This window comes from Triturus cristatus, chromosome 10 (assembly GCF_964204655.1).
Source record: "Triturus cristatus chromosome 10, aTriCri1.1, whole genome shotgun sequence".
Classification (NCBI taxonomy): Eukaryota; Metazoa; Chordata; class Amphibia; order Caudata; family Salamandridae; genus Triturus; species Triturus cristatus.
The window spans coordinates 306,060,582-306,086,337 of NC_140593.1; the positions used below are offsets into that span (position 1 = coordinate 306,060,582).

Here is a 25,756-nt window from a genome sequence, read left to right on the forward strand (position 1 = left end):
CTGAAATGTGCATATGCTAACTACCATCATGCATGCGCTTAAAGTTATAAATATGTACAACATTTCAGTTGGCAAAATAATATTAAACCCCTCGCAAAAGGGAGTAACAAGAATTATCACAATCCGAATCTTCTAGCCCCAGGGTTGGTCACAGGGGAGGGCAGACACCAATGCCAGTGCCTTCAATAGTAGTCTGTGAGGATTCTTCTATCTACAGCCGGTTACACAGAGTGATGATAATCCACCATTAAAGGCCTATTGGCTTTAACAAATGCTTTTCACAATAAACAAGCCGAGGCTACTGCCTTTGTCATCACATTTTATAATAAGGAGATCAGATATATGACTTTGGGCATAACTTTCACCAGTGAACAAATCCGGCTTGTTTCCTTTATCATAGGCTTGTCACGATTATCAATTCAGGCCTGCTGTATTCAGCGTAAGCTTTCCAGCAATGCAACCATCACTCATATGTTCACAAAATTAGGGATGTAACCATTACAGTTGGCAAGGGCAAAATATTAGAGGGCGTATTACAGATGTGCCGGGGGCGCAACAGGCCTTTGTGCCCGCTTTGCGCTTCCCTGGGGCACTTTGGTATTACAAATGGGGCTACAGACACTTGTGTGTCATCATCATACTTCCCCACACTTCTTTCCTCGTTAACTCAACTGAGCTGTCAAACCATATCTCCCCAACCCACCATAACCCTTACTAATAACGTGGAACTGATCCAATCTCCCTGCCCTGAAGAACCTCTCCTCAACTCATGGACATCCACCATCACTCACTATAATCACACTACCCCTATCATTACTCTCCGCCGCCAAACACCCACAATTATTACATCTACTGAGCACACCAGGAACAACAAACTCACAATTAACAAACACCACAAGACCGATCTAGATCTTGACAGCTCGGACTCTAACCTCTGCCCTCCCGCGACCGAAATCCCAACATGCACTCTCCGCTCGACCCCTGATAATCTGAACCCTCCCTCACAAACTACCTCTTCCTCCAACACAGACCCTATTCCCCCGACCCTCACGTCCCCCATGTCCAACGTCCTCTCCAATCCAGTGGTCACTCTCACCCCTACTACCACTGCACACTCCCCCTCCGATGTCCCACATCCACAGACACAACCGGTCTCCTCCGCTTACCTCACAGACACCCCCGTGACATCCCCATGTCCAACGTCGTCACCAATCCAACAAACACATTCCCCCCTATTATCACTACACGCTCCCCCTCTGCCGTCGCACACCCACATACACAACCTGCCTCCACCGCTAATCTCATTGACATTACCCGGAACTCTGACTTCTTACCTAGAATTTCTCTTCCTCCTCACTTGGACAGTAGACCCTCTACTCCTCCTTTGAACTCCTTGAATGGAAGCATTACTAATCCGGCTCCCCGCGTCCAACCTCTCCCCTCTCCTAATCCCACTGATTCCGTCCAATGTTCTCTCCCTCCAAAGACCCAAGTCATTCTCGGCCCCTGCCTAAAACCTTAAACTTTTTCAGCTCCGTAGCACAGCAACTGAACAGAATGGAGCTGAAATTAACTCCCTTGCTGTGGATTTCCTATACTTACAACAAGATCTACTCAACTGGACCAAGCTGCCGTGCTCCCTCTCCCCGGGTAGATTTCCTCCCACCCCACTGAATACCGCTCCCTTGGCCCCACAGTGCACCCCTCGTCCTTCCAGTCCGTCAGTGAGTCAGGCACTTCGACCCAACCGGGATCGCCAACCCTTTTCGATACCGAAACCTGATGAGATCAACGACTCTTACCTCGCTTTGAGCCAGAAGTCAGCCCCTTTCCCCATCCCTGTTATTATCGGCACTATCAGAATTCCTAAAAATGTCCACTCGCCTAGACCTCCTGCTCAATACTCCTCTATCCACCTTACTCCCCCCATCATCGAGGCTCCCCGTCTTCTCTTGCATGCTCCTCCACTGCAGACCAGCAGTACAACACGCCACAGACATTGCTGAAGCTCTACTCGCTGAAGAAATTGACATCGCTTTCCTCACTGAATCCTGGCTCAATGTCCACTCCACCCCCATTCTTGACATTCTCACCCCTCTAGGGTACACCATCGTCAGACAAGACAGACTGATCAAAACTGGGTGAGGACTAGCCATCATTCACAAGGGAGGAATACAGATTACCAAACTTAAACCTGCAGAATACCTATCGTTTGAATACCTGGGTGTCGAACTCGCTGCAAAGGGCACCTCACCCATCAAATTCCACACCATCTACCATCCTCCTGGAGAGTGTACCCTTTTCCCGGAAGAACTAACAGACCTCATATCACGATTCTCCATGACAGAAACTAAAGACGTGTTCCTGGGTGACCTCAATATCCACTGGAACGACCCAGATGACTCCACTGCCCAGAACCTATCCAACCTACTTGAAATATATAACCTCAAACAACTCTGCAATAAACCAACTCACATCAAAGGTGCAACACTGGATGCGATCATTACCAACAATGATCTGGTCTCTCTGAGAGCGATTTCTCCCATTGACTGGTCCGACCACCAGCTCATTCTGTTCAAGATTGATGCACTTGTCTTCCACCAACCTATTCGTGATGACAAACCTAAACACTGGACCAGAAATATCAAAGAAGTCCCTTTATCCGAACTTGAATCCAGGATTCATGCCCATCTTCAACTCCAACACTCATCATTGACGGCCGATGACCTCACTACACACTTTAACTCAAAAATCACAGAGGTTCTAGACCAAGTAGCTCCTCTCAAACAATTGAGGCGAACCAAATCTGAACCCTGGTTTAACGTGGATCTGAATGAGGAAAGGCGTCAACTCAAACGGAAAGGTCTTGGAGACTAAACCCCTCGACCTTACACCTAGCGCTACTTAGATCTGCTCGGCAAGCATACAAAAAACACATTTTCAGTGAAAAGGCGCCTTTCTTCCGCAGCCAACTAGCGCTGGCAAAAAACAGACCGAGAGAACTCTTCAACATTGTCAAAAGCCAAACAAACTGCACTCCCTCTCAAAAAATCAAATCCACCAATGAGCGTTGTGAAGAAATTGCCACCTTCTTCACTAATAAAGTCTCAAAAATTGATCAATCCTTCATTCAAACCTCTAACCCTGCCTCCCTCTTAACCTGCCCCACTCAAACCACCCCTGATCATTCAGAAAGAGTTCTTAACAAGGACAATCCGGCCTGCCCCCAGCTAAAAAAACAATGCGCATTGGTCCGACTTTGAGCTAATGTCGGAAAACGAGGTCTTCAGTATAATTTCAAACCTAAAATCTTCCTCCCACACTATGGACCTGTGCTCTGGTCCCCCTCCCAGGACCTGTAACTGACCCTTGCTGCTTGTAGTTAATGACGGACTGTAAGGAGCACTAGATTTCTTTGAGCGTAGTTTATTAAAGGGAAAAACAATGTTCAAACAGAGGCTGCTGAAGACCTCTTATGCAGTCAGGTTTAGACAAAGAAATGAAAACTAAAGTCCTCCAGAAAGGAAACTGAACGATGCCCCAGGTCCGGTGGTCGCTTCCTCCGGTTTCTCTCCTACTCGCTTTACGTCAGCTTCTTAGGTTTCGCTGGGAAAAGGTGGCGCCCCCGGGAGACAAAGGAAACAAAAGAACAACCTCCCGTCAGTAATAGGTCTCTCCTTGGATGTGACAAGCCCTCCACCTGCTTTTTATCACCGCGGTTTGTGAGGGTGGGGAAGTTGTGAGGGACGGGTCGGTCCTGGCTAGTGCCCCGGTTCTGGCGTTCCCCTGGCTTTCCCTCTCCCCGTTAAGCGCTTCAAGTAAGTCAGGAAAGGCACTGACCTGAAGCTACAGTCCTCCAGGACTGTAGCATGGGGTGTCTCGGCATCCTGGCTCTCCCTGGGACGACTGGACACTAGAGCGGTGTCTGCTGGAAGTCCACGGCGTCTCTGCTCTTCCTCTTCGATGCTCCCTCGCTCCTGCCTTCTAGCCTCGATTCTCCCTGGGTCTGTTCCGCGTTCTCCTCCGCCCCTCGCTGCCCTCCTCTCCTCGTCCGTCCGTGTTTCTATTGTCCCGGCGCGTGACGTCAGCTCCGCGCCGGCCAGGAGGACTAGAGCGCTTCCGTCCTCCGGACGGGCCTCCGCCGCCGCCATCTTGAAGGGCACGGAGGGCGAGTCTGCCATAGTGCCCGGATCACACTGCCTTTCTCCTGGGGATGGACGATCAGGCCATTCCAAAACAGGACAACTGGAGAGGAAGTCCACATTACTTTGTAACCGCCCCGGGAGGTGGATAGTCTGAAAGGAAAAGGGTTGTAGCGCTAAGAACCATCTCAGTATTTTAGCGTTGGTATTCTTATTCGTGGCCAACCAGGTTAAGGGTGCATGGTCCGTTATCAGAAAGAAATGTCTCCCTGATAGATAGTATTGCAGGGATTATATGTCCCATTTAATGGCTAAGCATTCTTTTTCCATGGTGGCATATCTAGTTTCTCTAGGGAACAACTTCCGGCTTAGGAATAACACAGGACGTAGAAGCCCTTGAGTGTCAGGTTGAGATAGGACAGCCCCTAGCCCTCTATCCGAGGCGTCTGTTTGTATTACAAACGATTTCTTAAAGTCCGGACAGGACAAAACAGGAGCACTGCATAGGGCTGTTTTTAGAGAACGAAAACTGTCCTCTTGCCTCTGTCCCCAGTCTCTTTCTATTTTTGTAGTTGTGTGTCTCAGCAGGTCCGTGAGGGGACTGGCCAGGTCAGAAAACCGGGGAATAAATCTACGGTAATACCCCACTAACCCTAAAAAATCCCGAACATCTCTTTTAGTAGTGGGGCGTGGAATTTTCTGTATGGCTTCCAGTTTATTGTGTTGTGGTAGAATCGTACCATCCCTGATGGTGTACCCCAGATATTCGATTTGATGGGTCCCAAGGGTGGTTTTCTTTGGATTCAGGGTAAGAACAGCGTCTCTCAAGGTTTTGAAGATCTGGTTGAGATGTGTTTAAGTGTGAGTCCCAATCGGGACTGTATACTACTATGTCGTCTAAGTAGGCGACAGCATATTCCCGATGTGCTTTTAACAGAACGTCCATAAGTCTTTGGAACGTCGCAGGCGCTCCGTGCAATCCAAACGGCATTACCTTAAACTGGTAGAGCCCGGAGGGGGTGGAAAACGCTGTCTTTTCCTTCGCTGACTTGGTTAAAGGAATTTGCCAATATCCTTTCGTTAAGTCAATTGTGGACATGACTCTAGCCTCTCCTAACCTCTCGACTAACTCGTCCACTCTGGGCATTGGGTAGTTGTCAAATTTGGAGTGTGCGTTCACCTGGCGGAAGTCTATGCAGAAACTGTGACTTCCGTCTGGTTTAGGTACCAGCACAATGGGTGAGCGCCAGGGGCTGTGAGACGGTTCGATTATGTCGGCCTTGAGCATTGATTCCACCTCTGCTTCTACAGCCCCTCTCCTAGCCTGGGGTATCCTATAGGGTTTTAGGTTCACCACTACTCCCTCTGGGGTAAGGATGTCGTGAGCCACAATAGAGGTACGTCCTGGTTCCCCAGAGCTCAACCCTGTGTAGTGGGTTAGCAGATTGTGAACCTGTACCCTTTGTTCGGGGGATAGCCTGGATCCCAACTGGGGCATTTCTTCTCGGGACATACCTTCGTGCTTCATGCATACGTCCAAGGGATTATTGAGGGTCACGTGGCATACCGGCTGTATCCCTCTCCAACCCCGGTTGCTGTTCGCTCTCTCCTCCCACTTCTTTAAAAGGTTTATGTGGTATGTCTGTCCTTGATCATTAGTGTGGGGGACGGCTATTCGGTAAGAGACCGGAGTAACCCTTTGGGTTACGGTATATGGGCCTTGCCATGTTGCCAGCAGTTTCTTTTCCGAAGAAGGCAACAGAATCAATACTTTATCCCCTACGTTCAACTCTCTCATTTTGCTGGTCCTGTCATACTGAGCTTTTTGGTTAGCCTGGGCTTTCTCCATGTTGTGATGAACCGTGTCCCACAAGGTGGCTAGGGTTTCTTTCAAGGTGGATACGTAACCTAACGGGGGTTTACCTTCGTCCTCCTCTTCCGTCCACTGTTCCGCGGCCATCTCTAGTAAGGTGCGAGGGGTGCGTCCAAACAGGAGTTCAAAAGGACTGAACCCTGTGGACGTTTGTTTGTGCGTTCTAATGGCAAATAGGACCAGAGGCAACTTCCGGTCCCAATCTTTTCCTGTATCCCCAATCAGTTTCTTCAGGATGGTCTTGATGGTTCGATTATAGCGTTCCACCAGTCCATCTGTTTGGGGGTGATATACCGAGGTCCGGATTTGGCGTACCCCTAGGATCTTGCAGATGTCTTTCATTAATTTGGCCATGAAAGGGGTCCCCTGATCTGTTAAGAGCTCTAATGGGAACCCTACACGGGAGAAGAAGGAGATCATAGCCTGGGCTACGGCTACCGTGGTCATGCTAGTGAGAGGGATCGCCTCTGGATAACGAGTAGCCTAGTCCACCAGGACCAAAATGTACTGGTGGCCCCTTGCTGACTTTATTAGGGGACCTACCAAGTCCATGCCTACCCTCTGAAAGGGAACATCAATGATGGGTAACGGGCACAGAGGTACTTTTCGATATTTGGAAGGATTGATCATTTGGCATTTGGGGCACTCCGCACAGTATCGGGCTGTCTCCCTATACACTCCTGGCCAATAAAACCTGTCCAGTAGGTATTTTAATGTATGTTCCTGTCCATAGTGTTCCCCCACCCGTTTGGTTGTGAGCAAGCTGTAGGGCCTGTTCTCTAAACGCTACTGGGATGAGCAATTGTTCAGCCCTTCCTCCGGGCCCGTTAATGGCCCTGTACAGGAGACCTTTTTAAAAAAAAAAAATAAGGGCCTACCTTGTTGGGGTCAACTTCCTCAACTTGCTTCCAGGCCTGTAACAGGGTGCTGTCATCTTTCTGGTCCGCTCGAAAGCTGCGGGCGGGAGTAGTGTCGTTGTCCAAGGAAGAAAACATACATGAAGATACACCAGAGCAGGCCTGTGCGTATTGTTCCTTATCTCTTCTTTTCTCGTTACGGGATTTTTTTTCCCTATCTTGGGGCCTAGATATGGGTTCGGTACAGAACGGAGCCTCTTGTAGCCAGTCTGCCTCTGCCTGCATGAGTCTGGTTAAATATTCATGAAAGAGGGGAAGATCCGTTCCTAACAACACTCTTTCAGGCAGACCCGGTACTATCCCTACTTTTCTCACTTGCGGATACCCGCCTATCTCTAGTACAATCTCAGCTAAGGGATAAGACTTAACATCGCCGTGTACACAGGATACCAACACCGTCTCCCCCTCACACCCTTTTTCCTCTTGAAGTATCTCACTGGCTATGACGGTATGGTGACACCCTGTATCCAATAACGCCTCAATAGGCTTCCCGTTTATCCTGACGGTTTTCTTGTACCTTTGGCTAGGACTTCCTGTCACTAATACCCTCCCTCGGGACCATCCAACCTCCATGGGCTCTGAGGTGTCAGCGTTTAAAGGGCAATTCCTAGCTATGTGCCCCCAGTCAGCGCAACGAAAACACTGGGGCCCCATGTGAGCTGGAGGTGGTTTTGGAAGGGGTTTGGGAACAGGTTTTGACAAGGGCCTCCTGTCCCCGTCACTGGGTAGTTTGGGAGGATTCTTGAGAGGAAATGGCGGGACTCTTGCTGGTTTTGCTTTAAAGTCCGGAGACCGATGATAAGCACATGCTAAGTCAATGGCTGTTTGTTGAGTCAACCCCGGGTGCTGTTTTACCCAAGCCCTAGTGGTGTAATGTAGAGCTTCCAAATATTGTTCTAAGAACACCTTCTCTACTACTTCCTCCATGGAGGCGGTACTGGGTTGAAGCCATCGGGTTCCCAGATCTTTAATGCGGTAGAACAACGCTCTAGGGTTATCTCCGGTCACCCACTTTTCTTTACGAAACCTAGTCCTATAATACTCGTGATCACAACCCAGTCGTTCCAAGATAGCCCTCTTGATTTCCTGGTAGGGCGTGGTGCCAGCGGGGTTGGCAGCTTGGTAAGCGGCTTGTAATTCCCCCGACAACAGGGGTGGATATACTGTTCCCACCGTTCCGGTGGCCAAGCAGCAGTGGTAGCCACTCTTTCGAAATTCGTAAAGAAATAATCAGGGTCCTCTCCCTCTTGGAACTTTTGTAGTACACTTCCCGGGACATGTGGATGCACTCGGGTGTTGGCTATCCCATCCGTGAGTCTCAAAATAGCAGTGTCCTGTACTTGTTGGTTGTTGGATAGTAGGGAGGCCTGGTCGGTCATAGCCTTTTGGAATGACTCCCTCTCCTTTTGTGCGTTTTGGTTTTGCTGTTCAAGGACTATTTGCAAATGGCGCTGTCCCTCAGCTAATTGGGTGATTATGTCTTGTAGGGTCACGGGTTGTGTCATCTTCGAGCCTCAGATGACGATCCCACTTCTGACACCACTGTGCTCTGGTCCCCCTCCCAGGACCTGTAACTGACCCTTGCTGCTTGTAGTTAAGGACGGACTGTAGGGACCACTAGATTTCTTTGGGCGTAGTTTATTAAAGGGAAAAACAATGTTCAAACAGAGGCTGCTGAAGACCTCTTATGCAGTCCGGTTTAGACAAAGAAATGAAAACTAAAGTCCTCCAGAAAGGAAACTGAACGATGCCCCAGGTCCGGTGGTCGCTTCCTCCGGTTTCTCTCCTACTCGCTTTACGTCAGCTTCTTAGGTTTCGCTGGGAAAAGGTGGCGCCCCCGGGAGACAAAGGAAACAAAAGAACAACCTCCCGTCAGTAATAGGTCTCTCCTTGGATGTGACAAGCCCTCCACCTGCTTTTTATCACCGCGGTTTGTGAGGGTGGGGAAGTTGTGAGGGACGGGTCGGTCCTGGCTAGTGCCCTGGTTCTGGCGTTCCCCTGGCTTTCCCCCTCCCCGTTAAGCGCTTCAAGTAAGTCAGGAAAGGCACTGACCTGAATCTACAGTCCTCCAGGACTGTAGCATGGGTTGTCTCGGCGTCCTGGCTCTCCCTGGGACGACTGGACACTAGAGCGGTGTCTGCTGGAAGTCCACGGCGTCTCTGCTCTTCCTCTTCGATGCTCCCTCGCTCCTGCCTGCTAGCCTCGATTCTCCCTGGGTCTGTTCCGCGTTCTCCTCCGCCCCTCACTGCCCTCCTCTCCTTGTCCGTCCGTGTTTCTATTGTCCCGGCGCGTGACGTCAGCTCCGCGCCGGCCGGGAGGACTAGAGCGCTTCCGTCCTCCGGACGGGCCTCCGCCGCCGTCATCTTGAAGGGCACGGAGGGCGAGTCTCCCGTAGTGCCCGGATCACAGGACCCCATCCCATCCACAATCCTAAAATAACTCAACCACACCATTTCCCCTTTCTGGACAAAAATCAACGCCTCTCTCACCTCAGGCTGTGTCCCAGACTCCCTTGAACTTGGACAAATCACACCCATTCTCAAAAACCAGACGCCCACCCTAATGATCTCAACAACCTCAGACCTATCTCCAACCTCTCATTCCTTGCAAAAACATTGGAGAAATGCATTCTCCACCAACTCAACAAACACATTGATGAGTTCAACCTCCTCGACACCTTTCAATCAGGATTCAGGAAAGGCTGTAGCACGGAAACAGCTTTGCTCAACGTCTGACGATATTCACAAGGCTTTAGATGAAGGTGATGCCTGCCTACTCTTCCTTATTGACCCATCTGCGGCATTTGACGCAGTAAATCACCCAGTGCTTCTGGAGAGCTTATCAAAGCACTCCAGCATCAGTGGCACAGTACTAAAATGGTTCACCTCCTTCCTTCAACACCGCTCGCAACAAATTAAAATCAACTCCTGTCTCTCGAAGCCAACAAAAGTCACACTTGGGGTCCTGCAAGGCTCGATCCTCTCCCCAGCCCTCCTCAATCTTTTCATGGAGCCCCTCAAAAGCTGGAGTGAATTACCACCTTTACGCTGATGACACCCAAATCTATTTCAAAATCAAGTCTCCCAGCGACATCCCAACACCTCAATGCCAATCTAACCAAGATCCAAACTTGGTTCAACGCTAACCACTTAAAGCTCAACCCAGATAAAACCGAACTAATCATATTTTCTCCAAAAAGCAACCATCGTCCAATTCAAGAGTGGCTCAAGAATCTGGTCGCCCTAAACTGGCCCATCGTCCTCTCCGACTCAGTTAAGTCTCTAGGCAAAACCCTTGACAAGAACTTATCTATGGAGGCCCACATCAAAAACTCTGCAAAAAGTGCTCTTTTCTATTAAACACCTCAAGAAATTGACACCTTTTCTTCCCCGTGATGACCTCAAGACAGTAGTCCAATCCCTAGTTCTCTCTAAAATAGACTACGGGAACGCCATCCTAACAGGGACTCCAAAAGCTCACCTAGCCCCTCTAAGGGCAGTGTTGAACATGGCCGCTCGACTCGTATCTGGAGTATAAAGATTTGAACACATCACTCCAGTTCTCAACTCCCTCAACTGGCTTCCCATGGAAGGGAGGTGTATTTACAAACTGGCCTGCATCACACACAAAACCCTTCACTCTCCGGCCCCTAACTACCTGAACAACAAACTGGTAAGAGCAGGTCAATCCAGAACGCTGAAAAGCTCCAACTCACTCCTTCTTATTCCTCCGAAACTGAAAAAGAAAACCACAAAATACCGATCGTTTTCTGGCAACGCTCCCAGGATGTAGAACGCTCTGCCTAGAGTCCTCAGATGCAAACCCTCCTTCTCCTGTTTCAAAAGGGACCTGAAAATTCATCTCCTTAACAAATACTTTCCTTACCAACGTCAACTAACCTAGACTTCAATATCCGAGTTTACTCCTCTCTCGACATTCAAGGATAGTTGGTGACCAGACTGTGTTAACCACTTTATCTTCCATGCTGTATTTTTTTTTATCCCTGGTTTGGTTCCTTACTGCCTGCCTACTATGTAATGCAATTTCCGTCTGTTTTTTTCTTTACAGTATGTATGTAAAGCGCTCTGATACCCACGGGTCAAGCTAGCGCTATATAAAACTTTAAAAATAAATTTAAAACAAATCGTGCTGGCACACATAAAGCGTCAGCGCAATCATTAGAGGGTGTTCCCTCATGTGCATTGGGGTATGGCCCCATGCAAATGAGGGAATCCCTCTGCACCCGTGCCATATTACAGATGCGGCATTGAGGCAGAGAAGCTTCAGAAGGCGCACTGACAGTGCGCCACCTAAACGGTGGTGCACTGCTAGTGTGCCCCCTGATGGCAGCCCTCTGAAAGGGCTAACGGGGTTCCCATGGACCACCTACAACACTCCCTTACAGGCGGGTGCAGTCACTCACTGCATCCGCCTGCAAGGGGATCTGTAATCCTGCTTTAAAGTGCAGTTGGGTTGAATTCTGCACTGTGAAACACGGAGCGGTTTCAAAGCAGCCGCTCCATTTTTTTCAAATGAATGTGCTACTCCCAGGGCAGCACAAGTTCACGGCTGCCCTGGGGGCAGCACTTTCATCCTAATATGGCACATTTTCCTTCTTTGCGCCAAGCGCACCTTTTAAAAGGTGCCGTATGTATGATACAGCCCTAGGTCTCCTCGGAGGGCCTAATGAGGATTATCATAGTGCAAATCTTCTATCCCCTTGGTTTGTCAGATGGAATAGCCAGCACAAAAACCTTTACCGATTATGGTAAACTGAGGTTCCATGAAACAAATCACCTCGCTGCGGGTTTTAATAGAGTAATAACTATTCACCCTTTAATGTGTTTTGACTTAAACATGAAATTTCAGGCCTCAAAGAATACTCATCCACTCACAATTTTAAGTATAATTTTATCAGGTTGAACTATTTTTTGCACCTACTAGTACCATCTGGGGAGTAAACTTAGGCTGGAAAGTAACAGGTGTTCTGTTCATTCAGAAAGTGAATGAGCAATAAAGATGCCATTAAATGTTGTTTTTTATCTTGACACATTTGCTGTCTGTTCAGGGAAGATGTCAAATGTCAGTTTATCTTTTAACTAATTGCTGCTTGGAGAATTAGGTTCATTTTTCTATCTCTTACTACAGTTAGAGGTTTTTGTGAAGTGAGCTGTCAGAAAATGCCAGTTATTTTTCTATAACATATTACGTTTAAATAAATAGCCTGTAATTTAATATTGCAAATATTTCAAAATATATCCGAAATTACAAAAGCAGATTTTTTTGTAATTAAGAAGTGTGATGCAAACACAAAGTAAAATAGTAACAAAGCAAACCAGACACTTTACTTGGTGATGTGCAAATGACACATATTTGCAAAACTCTATTTCCAAACATTGTTTGTACACCATATAGTTTTATCAGTAAAGCTGCATGTCAGTGGGAACGTTTTTGGCAATTTCAATGTAAAATCTGTGGATTACAAACAACAGTGTGCTACCACTTCATGCTTTAGTTATGAATTTATTAAAAGTGATAGTTTGTAAACATGATTTGAGAAACAGTCCTGCCCCTGTCCTGATGACAATGCTGTTAATGAACTAAGAGGCAAGTCAGGGGTCATGTGTATCCTATATGTGGCAAGATTTGTATTATATGGGAAAAAAGTTTAGTCTAGTGAATCAAACAAAACAGTTTTTTTTTGTACAGCAGACATGCTGAACTCGCACACTTGGAGGTGTTCTCATAAGTGATAATGAAGAAAATGGCGGTTCAATTATTTAAAATATTTGCCCCCGATCACATAATTTGAAACAAGTTTTTGGATCAAGAGCATTGAAAATAGGTCGAGTGGATTATTTAAGTCACTAGACCTGCAGGTCTAGTAAAATGTTTGATTTTTCGAGGCCTGCATTTTCATAATAAACAGTTCAGTCTGACATTATCGTAATGTTTCATGATAATATGATCAAGCTTATAGCCTTGGTCATAGGCTGATCACAGCCAACAAGGCCCTGCCATATTGAGAACAAACTTTCACACATGGCAACCAGAGAAGAAAAAACACCATAATGTTTTAGGAAAGGTTGGTTAAAACCATTGCAGTGGCATTTGTGTGACCTTCAAGGGATAGTGGCATCCATCACACTAGCGTCTGTCACTAAAATTTCAAACGAAGAAGGTTGACTTTATTCAGCTGCTTGAGCCACGCACGTTAAAAACCAAGGAACATAGCTGCTTTCAGGATAAGCACTATTTCTGTGGAAGCACACAGCTTTTGACATGTCAAAAGCTGTTCTCAGAAGCACCAAAATCTGAGCAGAACCACAGTCCTTGCCTGTAGTACTACTGAACTGTAGCAGCTGCTCTCACATGGGAATGGTGGGATGAGGGAGGGGTGTGAGGTGGGGGGAAAGATGGACAACAAAAATAAAGGAATAAAAGAACTTACCTTCTCCTCGCCGATCGCCACTCTTCTCCTATCTGCTGAGGCTCCGAGACTACCCTGCGGCCAATCCCAGCGCTTCTTTCATGCTGGTATGCCTGCTATTCTTTTCATCTGGCAATGCAGCTCAGTTTGGGGAGATGTCAGTGTGCATGATGGTTTGGTCATCCTGAAACAACCGGCCAAACTGTTATGCGCACTGGGTACAGTGCCACCACTCCTCCTGTGACTGCCCAGCAGCCCCCACCCACCCGAGCAATGGCCCGGCCCACAAGACGCAGCAAGAAAGGGGAAAAAACTATAATAAACATGTTTTATTATTGTTTTATTCTTCAAATTTTGAGGCCTCAGTCAAGGGGGGCGACTCTCCTCTGCCATAGTGGAGTAGCCGCCCCTGCTACTGAAAGATCGTTTTTGAACATATAAGTTCTGGTAACAGCTGTGCTGTCAAGCACGACCTAATAAAAAAGGTCATGCTTGCAAGTTAACCATTTGCTTTAGAAGGACCCACCACTCACAAATTGCTGCTTTTAAGGAGGAACCACTCTCACTTCTAGACTGCACTGCAGTACATTTCAGACACCCTGCACATATTTTTCTAGTCAGAATGCTGCTAGAATATCCCTTTCCCTCCTCATTAAATCCCACTAACACTAAGACATTTCCAAAGCACTTTCAACAGTCTTTCAGAAGTCCAAATCACTTACCCAACTCATTATACTAAACCTCCAGTGTGTACCAATTAGGCACCGGGTACTTTTGGTTCCTTCCCTTATATACCTGACTGCTGTGGAGTTGCTTGCACCGCCGTGCACTGCTGAGAGGAATAGTGAAGTGCAATACCACCCAAATAATCTGCCGCAGTACACACAATGATTAAGCTGACAAATATGAGCGGTGCACAAAAAAGTGATGGATGAAATGCTTGAATTGACCAAAAACAAAAGGGGACGAAGGGCTAATGAAGATCCATTACACACGCCCCTGGGTAAGACTGAGAAACAAAAGGATGTGCAGTTCCTATAGGTGATAGGTCGATGGAGTCCTGAATGGATCAAGTCCGGGGATCTGATCCTTCAGGAGCCAGAGCCCTCACACACCCCAAGGGGTGTCATGCTTACTCATTGGGCAGCTCCTCGTTGGGCCGGTGCCACAATGCCCAACGGGCTCCACAGAGAGGCTCTTTGCCGGAGGTCTTTTGAGCTGCCGTCTGTGAAGTGTGGATGGTGTTGTGAGGGTCTAGTGTGCGAGTAGAGTGGTGAGGTGTCTTAAAAATAACTGGGGATTCATAGGAAAAAATTTGACAATGTTTTGAACCCTAGTTTATATTAAAAACAAGTGTGGGCTAGAGTAGTTATAATGGACCACGTAAGCTCTAAGTATTGGTGATGGTCAACATGTTTCTTGCCGCAAAGTCTAAAGCTATGAAGGCAATTCGTCAGGACCATGAAAAAACTCAACAAACTACTCCTTAAGGGACATTTTTATGCACAAGTCTTTCCTAGTGCCTAGTTGTCCCTAGCGCTAAAAGAGAATATAGTATACCTTAAAGCGATCCAACATATCCACGTAAAGGGGAGAGAAGAGGGGTGGGGAGGACAGGGAAGGTATTTTTTTTTTTTGTAAAACCGTTTTTATTGCAGAACAATAATAGCAGCAGCATACATTATTACTTTGCCTGCATCGCTGATAACAATGCCACATATCCTGTGGCCATTCAGACAGCCGTACACAGCTCATGAGCCCACATCCCGGAGGCCGGGCAGCGATGTTCAGGGATCATCATACTGAACTGTAGTTTAAGCTTTACTTTTGCCGCTAACACGGTAGGGTGACTACGTTCCGCTTTAGAGTTTCCCCCCCTCCCCGTCCCCCGCCCCCAACACTGCCCCTCCCCCACCCCATTCCCCGTTCCCCTCCCCACCTCCCGTGCTCACGCCCGCAACTGCGACTGTTCCCGGCTCTCACTTGTGAACTGGGTGAAGACAGGGAAGGTATGAGCACAAGTTGAACATACATCTTGCAAAGGCAGTAGTTGTGCTCAAATGGTTGTACATGCCATCACTAATACTTAGAGCTTACGTGGTCCATTATAACCACCCTTGTTTTTAATATAACCTAGGGTTCAAAACATTCAGTAAAATGTTTTCCTATGAATCCCCAGAGTTATGTTTAAGATGCCTCACCACTCTCCTCACACTCTACACCCTCACTACACCATCCACACATAACAGAGGCAGCTCAAAAGACCTCCAGCAAAGAGCCCCCATGCGGGCAAGTTAGGCATTGCAGTGCCGCCCCAACGAGGAGCTGCCCAATGATGAAGCATGACACCCCTCGGGGTGTGTGAGGGCTCTTGATCCTGAAGGATCAGATCCCCCAGAGGTGATCCATTCAGGACTCCATCGACCTATCACCTATAGGAACTGCACACCCTTTTGTTTCTCATGCTTGAATTGACCTTAGCCACTGATAATTACTCTGGGCTTCATCCTAGTCCACCATTATTTTGCGCACCATGCCTCATCAGTTTGGACCCAGCCTTATGCAAATCAGGCTTGACCCTGCTCCAATCAGAACAGTCCAGCCCAAACTGTGAGGCTAAGTCCTCCCTGACGGGGACATAATCCAAGACTGGTTTTGCTCCTGTTAGGGCTAATCAGTCGGTATATCTTGGTTCTAGTGGCATTTTGCACAAGGCCCGTGTCTGGGCCTACCCGTTCCACTTCTGCCAAGTTTAGATTTACCATTCTGTATTTCTCTGCACTCCTGGCAGAGAAATCTGTAGTAGTGAAAACATTTAGGTCTGTGAGGAATCACTTTTTTGAATTCCTAATCCGCCTAAATGAAGGCATTTTTTTTTATCCTAAACATACGTATGTAGGCAAAAATACTTCTGTGTACCATTTTTCAACTGAAACCACACTCTGGCTCACATTGGTCCAAAGTATCGTCAGCCGAGATGTGTTTTCTTTTGCTGCTGTGTAAACCTGAATTAGTATTCTAGGGTTTTGTTTGCATAGAAGTGCCGATACCTCTTTTTTTGAATGAATACCCTGGATTAGTGAGCCCATGTCCTGTGCACCAGCTGTGTTCAGGCTGCTACTTGGAAGTCACCATTTATTTCTATGTATATGTAAATATATAGATACAGATATATAGGTATAGATATATAATTTGTATTTGCTTCTTATAGCCATTATTATTTAAATGCACCATAGGCAGAGGTTTGCATGTTAGGAATTACCTTGGAGCTCATGGCAGAAGGGAATTCTTGATAAATAGGAGAAACGTGTTCGAGGCATATGAGCTGTAGATCGTATACTTTTGCATCAATCGCCATCTGGTGTTGGGCTCCGATGTTTGCACTTTGTTTTTGTTTTGGAAGAAGTCTTTGTAGTCACAAGGTAGGTGACTCCTCCTTAGGACGATAGTGCACATGGGCGTCGACTCCATCTCCAGATATTTTTTTCCGCCTTCGGGTTCGGATGTGATTTGCTGCGCTCCGGGTCGATCTCGGTTTTGAATCTCCCTTAGACGTTCAATCCCTCTCCACTTGACTGTATTGTCTCGATCTCGTTTCCCTTTCGACGTGCATCTTTAAAACAAACTCCCCAACCTCGATCTGCGTCACGGGACGTTGGGCCACGACGCGCCGACCACACCTGCAGTCAATGGAAAGGACTCCTTTCAAAAAATGCTAAGTTCCCGCACACGGACTTGCACGAGGTTTGTAATCTCTGCCTCTTCCCCGGAGTACGAAGACGAGAACTTCAAGGCCTGTGCACCATTCAGGTCGAAGAAAACCATCCGTGATCGTCGAGCTAGACGTCGGGAACCAGCTCGATTCCGGACATCTTCGGAGCAGATCCCAATGTCCGGCCGGAGCAACAGGGTGATGAAGAAGAAGACCTCTCTGTCTCCAAAGAAGATGACTCCGACGTCGGAGACGGAGACAGTCACCAAGGCTCAGCGGTCCGTGAATACCGAAAAACCTCTCCAAAAACCCAAGGCTCCGGTAACACCCTCGCCCTCAGGCTCTGGCAATATGTTTCAGACGCCCTGGCCATGAAACCAAAAGATAAGCCTTCCGGCTCGGGCTCGAGCCAACCTCGTTCCGGTGCCGAAAAGCCAACTTCATCACCGAAACAGCAAACAAAGTAGGTTACACGCCCTTCTTCAACGCCGAAGCCCCCGGCGACGAACCATACCAAGGACAAACATTCGGATCTGGAAAAATCTTAGGAGCCGAAAACGGCTTCAAACCTGAAAAAATTGTCGAAGCCAAAAAAAGTCTTGGTGCTACTAACTCCGAGAACCAAGCACAAGGAGTCCAAGACCCCACAGAAAGTCTCAGAAACTCGACCCAAAGAACATTTTGAACCAAAATCTTCGGCACCGAGGAAAGACATCTTACCTCAACATGTACCTGATTTGGAAACAAGCAAAAAACTCTTTCCATTGATCCAGAGACTGGCAAAGTCATCGCCAAGCCTCCAGAAAAAGGAAACTGAACGCTTTTGAAGAATCTCCAATACCCTTGAAAAGAAAGGAGATGAGTACTAACACCTCCCCACCTCCTTCTCCTCCTCCAGTTGATCCAAATCCTATCATTTCTGCCCAATACCACAGGGTACAGTTACATTCTGATCCCATAGAGGATGATTTTTTACTTGAAACCTTTGCACCCTCGCAAAAGTCCACGCATACTCTGCCAATGTTAAAAGGCATGCTCAAACATGCCCCGGAAATATTTAAAGACCTCACCAGAGCCAGAATTCTAAACACCAGGATAGATAAAAAGTACAAGGCAGCTCTCAATGACCCAATTTACATTGAAGACCTGATCCCTTTGGATTCTCTTGTGGTGTCTAATACACGCAAGAGGGCAAACTCGCAGAGTACAGGCGACATGCCCCCTCCTGAGAAGGAGTCCAAACTAATAGACCCATCAGGTATATGTATTGCGTCACAGGTTGCAAATCGTATGCAGATTGCCGATGCCCAAACTTTACTGGCCAGGTACGACAGGGCTCACTATGATGAGCTTGAAAAGCTCATGTAACACCTTCCCGACCAGTACAAACAAAAGCCCAACAAACTTATACATGAGGGGAAATTAATCACAAACACCTCAATCAAATGTGCACTAGACGCTGCTGACACCGCATCTCGCGCCATTAACACTACTTTCGCCACTCCTTCTATAGAGCTGGCTCCAAAACCATTGACTCAGACCATCCCTCTACGTCCTATAAAAGCCCCACTCAAACATCCTCCAAAGGATACTTTCACGGAGGCTACAGAGGCAGCAATGGTAAGGGAAGAGGTCGCGGCAACAATAACCTAACCTCACCGCTCCTACAACCAAACAATGACTTCCCCCCCCCCCCCCCCCCCCCCCCCCCCCGATCATCCCACTCCTGTCTCTGACAGTTCCTACCTGTCTGGAATTCAATCACAACTGACAAGTGTGTAAGACAAATTATCCTGTATGGTTACTGCCTGGAACTCACTTCTACCCCCCCCCCCCCCCCAACATTCCTCTTAGACAACGTTCAATGTCCTCGGAACATCTAACACTTCTCAACCAAGAGGTTCTCTCTCTATTACAAAAACATGCAATAGAACCAGTCCCCTTGCCTCACCAAGGCACATGGGTTTATTCCCTCTATTTCCTCATTCCAAGAAAGGACGGATCTCTCAAGCCCATATTGGACCTCAGACCGCTAAACCTTTACATTCAGTCGGATCACTTCCACATGGTCACTCTCCAACAGGTGCTTCCCCTACTTCAACAGGGCGACTTTCTCTCCACTCTGGATTTAAAGGACGCTTACTTTCATATTTCCATTCACCCTGCTCACAGGAAATATCTCAGGTTCATGGTAAATAGTCAACTCTACCAATTCAAGGTCCTCCCATTCGGGGTGACTACAGCACCCAGAGTCTTCACCAAGTGCCTCGTAGTAGTTGCGGCCCACTCAAGGAGACAGCACATTCATTCATGTCTTCCCTTACCTGGATGACTAGTTCATAAAAGCCAAGTCACACAGCAACTGTGTGCAACACACACACAAAACAATTCAACTGCTTCATGAGTTGGGATTCATGGTAAATCTCACCAAATCCCATCTCCAACCCTCCAGCATACAACAGTATCTAGGAGCTACAATAGACACGTCAAAAGCTCGGGCATACCCCAACCCAGTCAGGATAAGCACCATACAAGCTCTAATAAAAACATTTCAGCCTCAACACTTACTACCAGTGCGAGTGTTCATGCAACTAATCTGGATGATGGCCTCTTTCATCCTCATTGTCCCGTATGCACAACTCCAAATGCGTCCCTTACAGGAATGCCTAGCACATCAGTGGAACCAGGCTCAAGGTCAACTAACAGATGTGGTGTTAGTAAACAACCACACCCATCGCTCTCTGCAGTGGTGGAACACACAAAACCTTTACAAAGGGTGGCCATTCCTCGACCCAGTTCCACAGATAGTGCTAACAGCAGACGCATCGCTCACCGGCTTTGAAGCTCATCTTCAAGCCCATACCATTCCGGACATAAGGACCGCTCAACAAAAACAATTCCACATAAATTACCTAGATTTACTCTCAATCTTCCTAGCATTGAAATCTTTTCAACTCCTCCTTGTAAACAAAGCTGTCTTGGTCCGTACAGACAACATGACAGCAATGTATTACATACAAAAACAGGGGGGCGGGAGAGATACTCTCTGCAGCTTTCACACCTAGCTCAAAACATATGGAAATGGGCCATTCCTCAAAACATATATCTCCTTGCAGAACACCTCCCAGGAGTACACAATCAAATTGCAGATCTACTCAGTCGCTAAACACACTAGATCCACGAATGGGAACTTCATCCTCAAGTTCTACTTCCATCCCACTCATACCACTGGTGGTTCGGAAACTCAAACCGCAATCCCTTACAATAATCATAATTGCTCCAACTTAGGCCCGACAGCTATGGTTCACAACCCTCCTAGGTCTATCAGTAGTTCCGAATCAAAAGCTACTCCTCTCACCCAAGCTTCTCAATCAGAACCATGGAGAGATAAGGCATCCAGATCCCAGTCACCTCAACCTTGCGATCTGGCAACTGAAATCTTATAGTTTGGCTACCTTAATCTCCCGCCAGACTGTATGCAAATCATTAAAGAGGCTAACCGTCCTACCACTAGGGTTTGCTATGCTGCAAAGTGGAAAAGATTTGTCATTTACTGTACAAATAACAAAATCAACCCACTAGATGTTTCTATTCAAAACATCATCTGTTACCTTTTGCATCTACAACATTGTAATCTAGCATATACATCCATTAGACTACATCTTGCTGCAATAGCAGCCTATCTCCAAAACAGACAGCACTTGTCTTTATTTAGAGTACCAGCTATCAAGGCATTCATGGAAGGACTTAAAAGAATAATTCCACCTAGAGTTCCACCCTCTCCGGTATGGAACCTAAATGTGGTACTTCCCAGGCTCATGGGTCCACCATTTGAACCTATGCATAAATGCGATTTACAATTTCTCACCTGGGAAGTAGCCTTCCTGGTTACCATCCCCTCTCTCTGAAGAGTCCGTGAACTCCAGACATTAACCATACAAGAACCATTTCTACAAATCCATCATAACAATCTGGTTCATAGGACTAACCCCACATTTTCTACCTAAAGTCGTCTCTGCTTTCCACCTTAACCAGTCTGTAGAACTCCCTGTATTTTTCCCTCTACCAGACTCTGTAGCAAAATGGGCTCTTCACACGCTAGATGTAGAAAGAGCCATACTTTACTACATTGAAGGAACAAAAGCCTTAAGAAAAACTAAACCGCTTTTTGTGGCTTTCTCCCCACCTCATAAAGGCATCCTTTCTCAAGAACAGCGTTTGCTAGGTGGATAGTTAAATGCATCCAAATATGCTATGCTAAAGCCAAACACACCTTATCTATTCTCCCTAAGGCTCACTCCACATGTAAACTAGGGGCATCTATGGCATTCTTAGGGAACGTTCCCCTAGATAACATCTGCAAAGCAGCAGTTTTTGGTCTACACCCCACACGTTCACAAAACACTATTGTGTAGACGTACAAGCAAAACAACAAGCTAATGTGGGGCAGGCTGTATTAAGAACACTTTTTCAAACCACTGCAACAGATACAGGTAGCCACCGCTAAGGAGGGAACTGCTGTATAGTCTATGCAAAAGTATACTATCTACAGCTCATATGCCTCGAACGGAAAATGCTACTTACCAGTATGCATCTGTTCTTGGCATGTAGAGCTGTAGATTCGTATATGCCCACCCACCTCCCCAGATACCTCTATCTGTTCCAGTACTATCTTACTTAGATATATATAACATGGACATCCTTTTCTATTCCTTACTAAGTCCATTATAACCCTCCATGGCAAAACAATCTGGAGATGGAGTCGATGCCCATGCACACTATCGTCCTAAGGAGGAGTCCCCTACCTTGTGACTACAAAGACTTCTTCCAAGACAAAATAAAGTGCAAACATCCGAGCCCCACACCAGATGGCAATCTATGCAAAAGTATATGATTCTACAGCTCTACATGCCAAGAACAGATGCATACTCGTAAGTAGCATTTTCATTACTAATGCATTTGGTTTGCTTCCCACTGCATCTGCGTAAAAATGTTTTTCAACAATTGTTTGTCAAGGAACTCAGTAACCACCACACTGAAAAACAGTGAGTCTTGATCGACGAAATCAGTGTAGCACAATACTAAGGGGCCCATTCATAATGGCATTTTCGAGTACTTAAAGTAGTAATACTGTCGTACTGTCCTGCGTACTCTTGCATGCTTCTGAATTGGCCCTAAAACATGTTCAAATGGAAATAAAATTGGAATATTCAGGAAATATTCAGTTACTACAAACAGAACCTTGCCCTCTGCATTTTTGCTAATGAGGAGATGGATGCGTCGGGCTGATTCACAAAGGCATCTAAGAGTGCGTAAAAGGATACACCAGCACTACTCCTTCCCAAACTCATAAATGCTTCAGTGAATCCAACTTAAGTGTCTTTGTAGTGATTGGTGCTTAGAGCCAGATACACTGAAAAGGTGTGCAACGCAATACTAATGGCTGCAATCACTCTTTTTATTTTTTTTATTTATTACATGAGGCTTATGACCATTCCAGGCCAGATCTAAAAAGAGCGCATGCAAGTACCCTGTAACTAAAGACAGCCATTTTATACCTCTTGGAAATTTGTGTTCTATTTTCCTAAAGTATTTGATTACAATTTCCCCATCGTATCCTCTTTTAAGAATGTTGCAAAGCCTTAACTCCTATTTTCAATGCCTCATAAAATTCCTGGGTTTTCGCTACATATCCTTAACCAGCGTTTACGTAGCTTGTGTAGTCTCCTTCAAGTAAACATTCATTGAATGATAAATTGGTTGCATCCTTGTTACGTGGTTGCCATATTGCCAACAATATCTCATTTGAAAGGAGGCAATCAAAGCATGTTTTATTCCTGGAAAAAAATCCTGTTTTTGTTTATGCTTACAGTGTCTTGTTGTCTTCTGAAACCAAGTTCCAGGCTGTTATAAAGTGTACTGTGCCATAGTGCTTTCTCCAAAGCGTATGTTTTATATTATAGGGAATAACACCCGATACGACCTGACCCCGGTGACTGCTGTGAGTGTGCATTTGTTGAACAGTGATGGGACTGAAGTCTCTGTGAGGGGACCTATTCACGTCACCGTGCCTCTGCCAAGTAACAGCAATCTCAAACACAATGCTCATGTCCCAGCATGGAGATTTGACCAAAAATTTGGTAAGGTTTGGTTTCTGTATTCCACTTTTTTTCAGTCCACTCTTCATTTTGCTAGTTTTTTGTATTTGAATACACTCGCTGATTGTAAAAAATGTTTTTATTTCTTTTCCTAAGTTTTAATATTTTAGTTGTTGTCTAAAACATAACTTTTCTCTGTATGTCTGTATATACTTTATTTCGGTCATTACGACTATAAAAGTGCAACACGTACAATAGAGATAAAAACAGAGATAAAATCAACAACTGGAGGTTGGTCAAATCTACATTATACAAATCAAAAAATGGGGGTAACTGTTCCAAGGCTGGGCGCAAAAAAAAGTCACCTATCTACAGAAAGATGAAGGAAAACGGGGTAATCCTAGGTCTTGGACTCGTTGACTAGAGGCAAGCACTTGTCTTGTCTCATGATGCCCTCACACACCCCGAAGGATGTCATGCTTCATCATCGGGCTTTTGCTCCTCGTTGGGCTGGCGCTGCAATGCCCTACGGGTCCCCTTAAGGGTCGCTAGTAAGTGGGTGCGTGAAAGATAAAACTGACGCACTTATCTTTCACACACCCACTTACCACCTACAAAGGACCCTCTTTTCCCCTTTCGCACACACGCCCTCATCTGACGGAGGGCAGAAAAGTGCAAATGCGTACATATCAACAGAAGAGATAGAGCTTAAAGTGCCAAGGCTGGTAGCAAGGAGTTGACACAAACCTTCTAAGCCTTTGAACAACAGTAATTGATAACAGCCAGGATGATACCGTGGCTGGAGTACCAGCAAAAGAGAAAATAAAAGTATACGTGCATAAACAGTGAATCCATCTTATCTACCATATTCGCCTGTGCATCAGTGCTAAGACGATAATAAAAACCATTAAGAGGTAAGCGAGCCACCTGCAAATTATGACTGCAGAAGTCTATACTGTAAAGAGAACAGCATGACCAGTCATGTGGGCACAATGCTAGGGTGGGACTCAAACCTGATCCAGAAGGATTCCTTACATAGGTAAAGCAATGTTAAGAAAAAAATACATTTTAAAAAGGAGTTACAGTGACTGTAATTTCATCACATTCCTTCAAATAATCCACACCCTGCTAAGAAATTTGGCAACTGCACAAGCTATAAAAAAGACTTGAGTCCGATTTTAAAATGCGCAAGGCTTTGCTGTGGGAGCGGGTGCCAAGCCGCCTACAAATGAGAGCCAAGCACTTGGTTCATGTAAGTTGATAGTTGGGGCACACAAAGAAAATATGGCTGATAGACTCGGCATAAGTCCACAGCCTGGGCAGAGCTGTGATGCAATAGGGGACTAGGCGCCAGGAGGCTGTGAAAGTGCCAATGGGAAGGGTGCCAAACCTGAACTGCATAAAGAGGTTTCTGTCCTGCGAGAATGTGATGGTCTCCAGATATTGTTCAAAGCTGCCTGTCAGTTTGAATTCCATGAAGTCCAGTGTCAGCCGACCCCAAATGAGACGAGTGACTGACGAATGTGCCACCAGTACCAGGATTTCTTCTTGATTAGGGCTTTGCTGGGCACTAATACTGGGTCTTTGGTGTCCCACGCGCCTTTCAACCCTATAGTGATCAGCATGGACTTCACCTTACACATCCTTCCAATCTTTCCAAAGCGATCGAGGGCATATACCTCCTCCAAGGCGGCAGCATATGGATGCAGCTCAGGGGTGGATTTTAAGCGGCTCCAAAAGAGTAAGGGTCTCAGCTGGGCTTTTTTTATGATGGTAGTTGTGCCCATGCCCAATCTTAAGGGATGCAGGGGAGTACTCTGGGGAAGCGAGCATAATGACCTTAGAAATTTATTTTCTGTCTTAAGCAATGCGTCCAGTTTTTCCAATCCGCAGAGTTCCACTCCATATAAAGCTGCACCTACAGCCTAGCGGGCAGCCACTTACTGAGGTCTTATGCTCTTTAATCAAGGCCCCTGTGATTCTCCTGTGTTGGAGGTCCCGTTTATTAACATAACTTCTCTCACTTTAGTATGAAGGAATCCCCTTTGGCTTGGTGTCAGGATTCCTAAATGTATCACTTACAGAGAATTGCTTTATTTTCTTTGTCATTTACCTAGTGGTAGATCTCTTGTGTAGTATCACAGGGTTAAAATCTTTTTTCATTTTTCATTTGTTATTTAATCTTTACATCCTTCCATTGGCTGTCTTGATACAGTTGTTATGCTACATGTTCTTAATTTATGCCAACACACAGATCTTTCTAAAGATCGCAATTTAAACAGTAGTGTGTAAAACAAGGGTTTATAATATATTGAAAAATGGACGGCTTAAAACCAACTAAAATTAAATGGAGGATAATTGAGATTGTCACCTTAGGTGCCTACTACATTTGCCATCATTCCTTTTAGCTGATGAGGTAGGTGTGCTTCCTCTTCCAGCCTTTTATGTGAAGAACTTTGGTGTCAAGTTTAATGCACAATTCACACTTCTTGCACAAATTAATGCAGTTGTTAGTTCTTGATGCCTCGTTATTCATGCTGTAAAGGACATTTCACTTTTGATTTCCACACAAGATATTGATTAT

General features: G+C 46.2%; 1 protein-coding gene across 2 annotated transcripts in view; it reads left to right on the top strand.

Moving 5' to 3' along the window:
- The window catches only part of FAM171A1 (family with sequence similarity 171 member A1), a 343,848-nt gene that overhangs the window by 203,146 nt on the left and 114,946 nt on the right, over window positions 1-25,756 (top strand). For both annotated transcript variants that reach the window (XM_085631254.1, XM_085631255.1), the window contains exon 5: window positions 23,038-23,214. In XM_085631254.1, coding sequence (XP_085487380.1) covers window positions 23,038-23,214 — 177 coding nt within the window. The remainder of the gene's footprint in view (window positions 1-23,037; window positions 23,215-25,756) is intronic.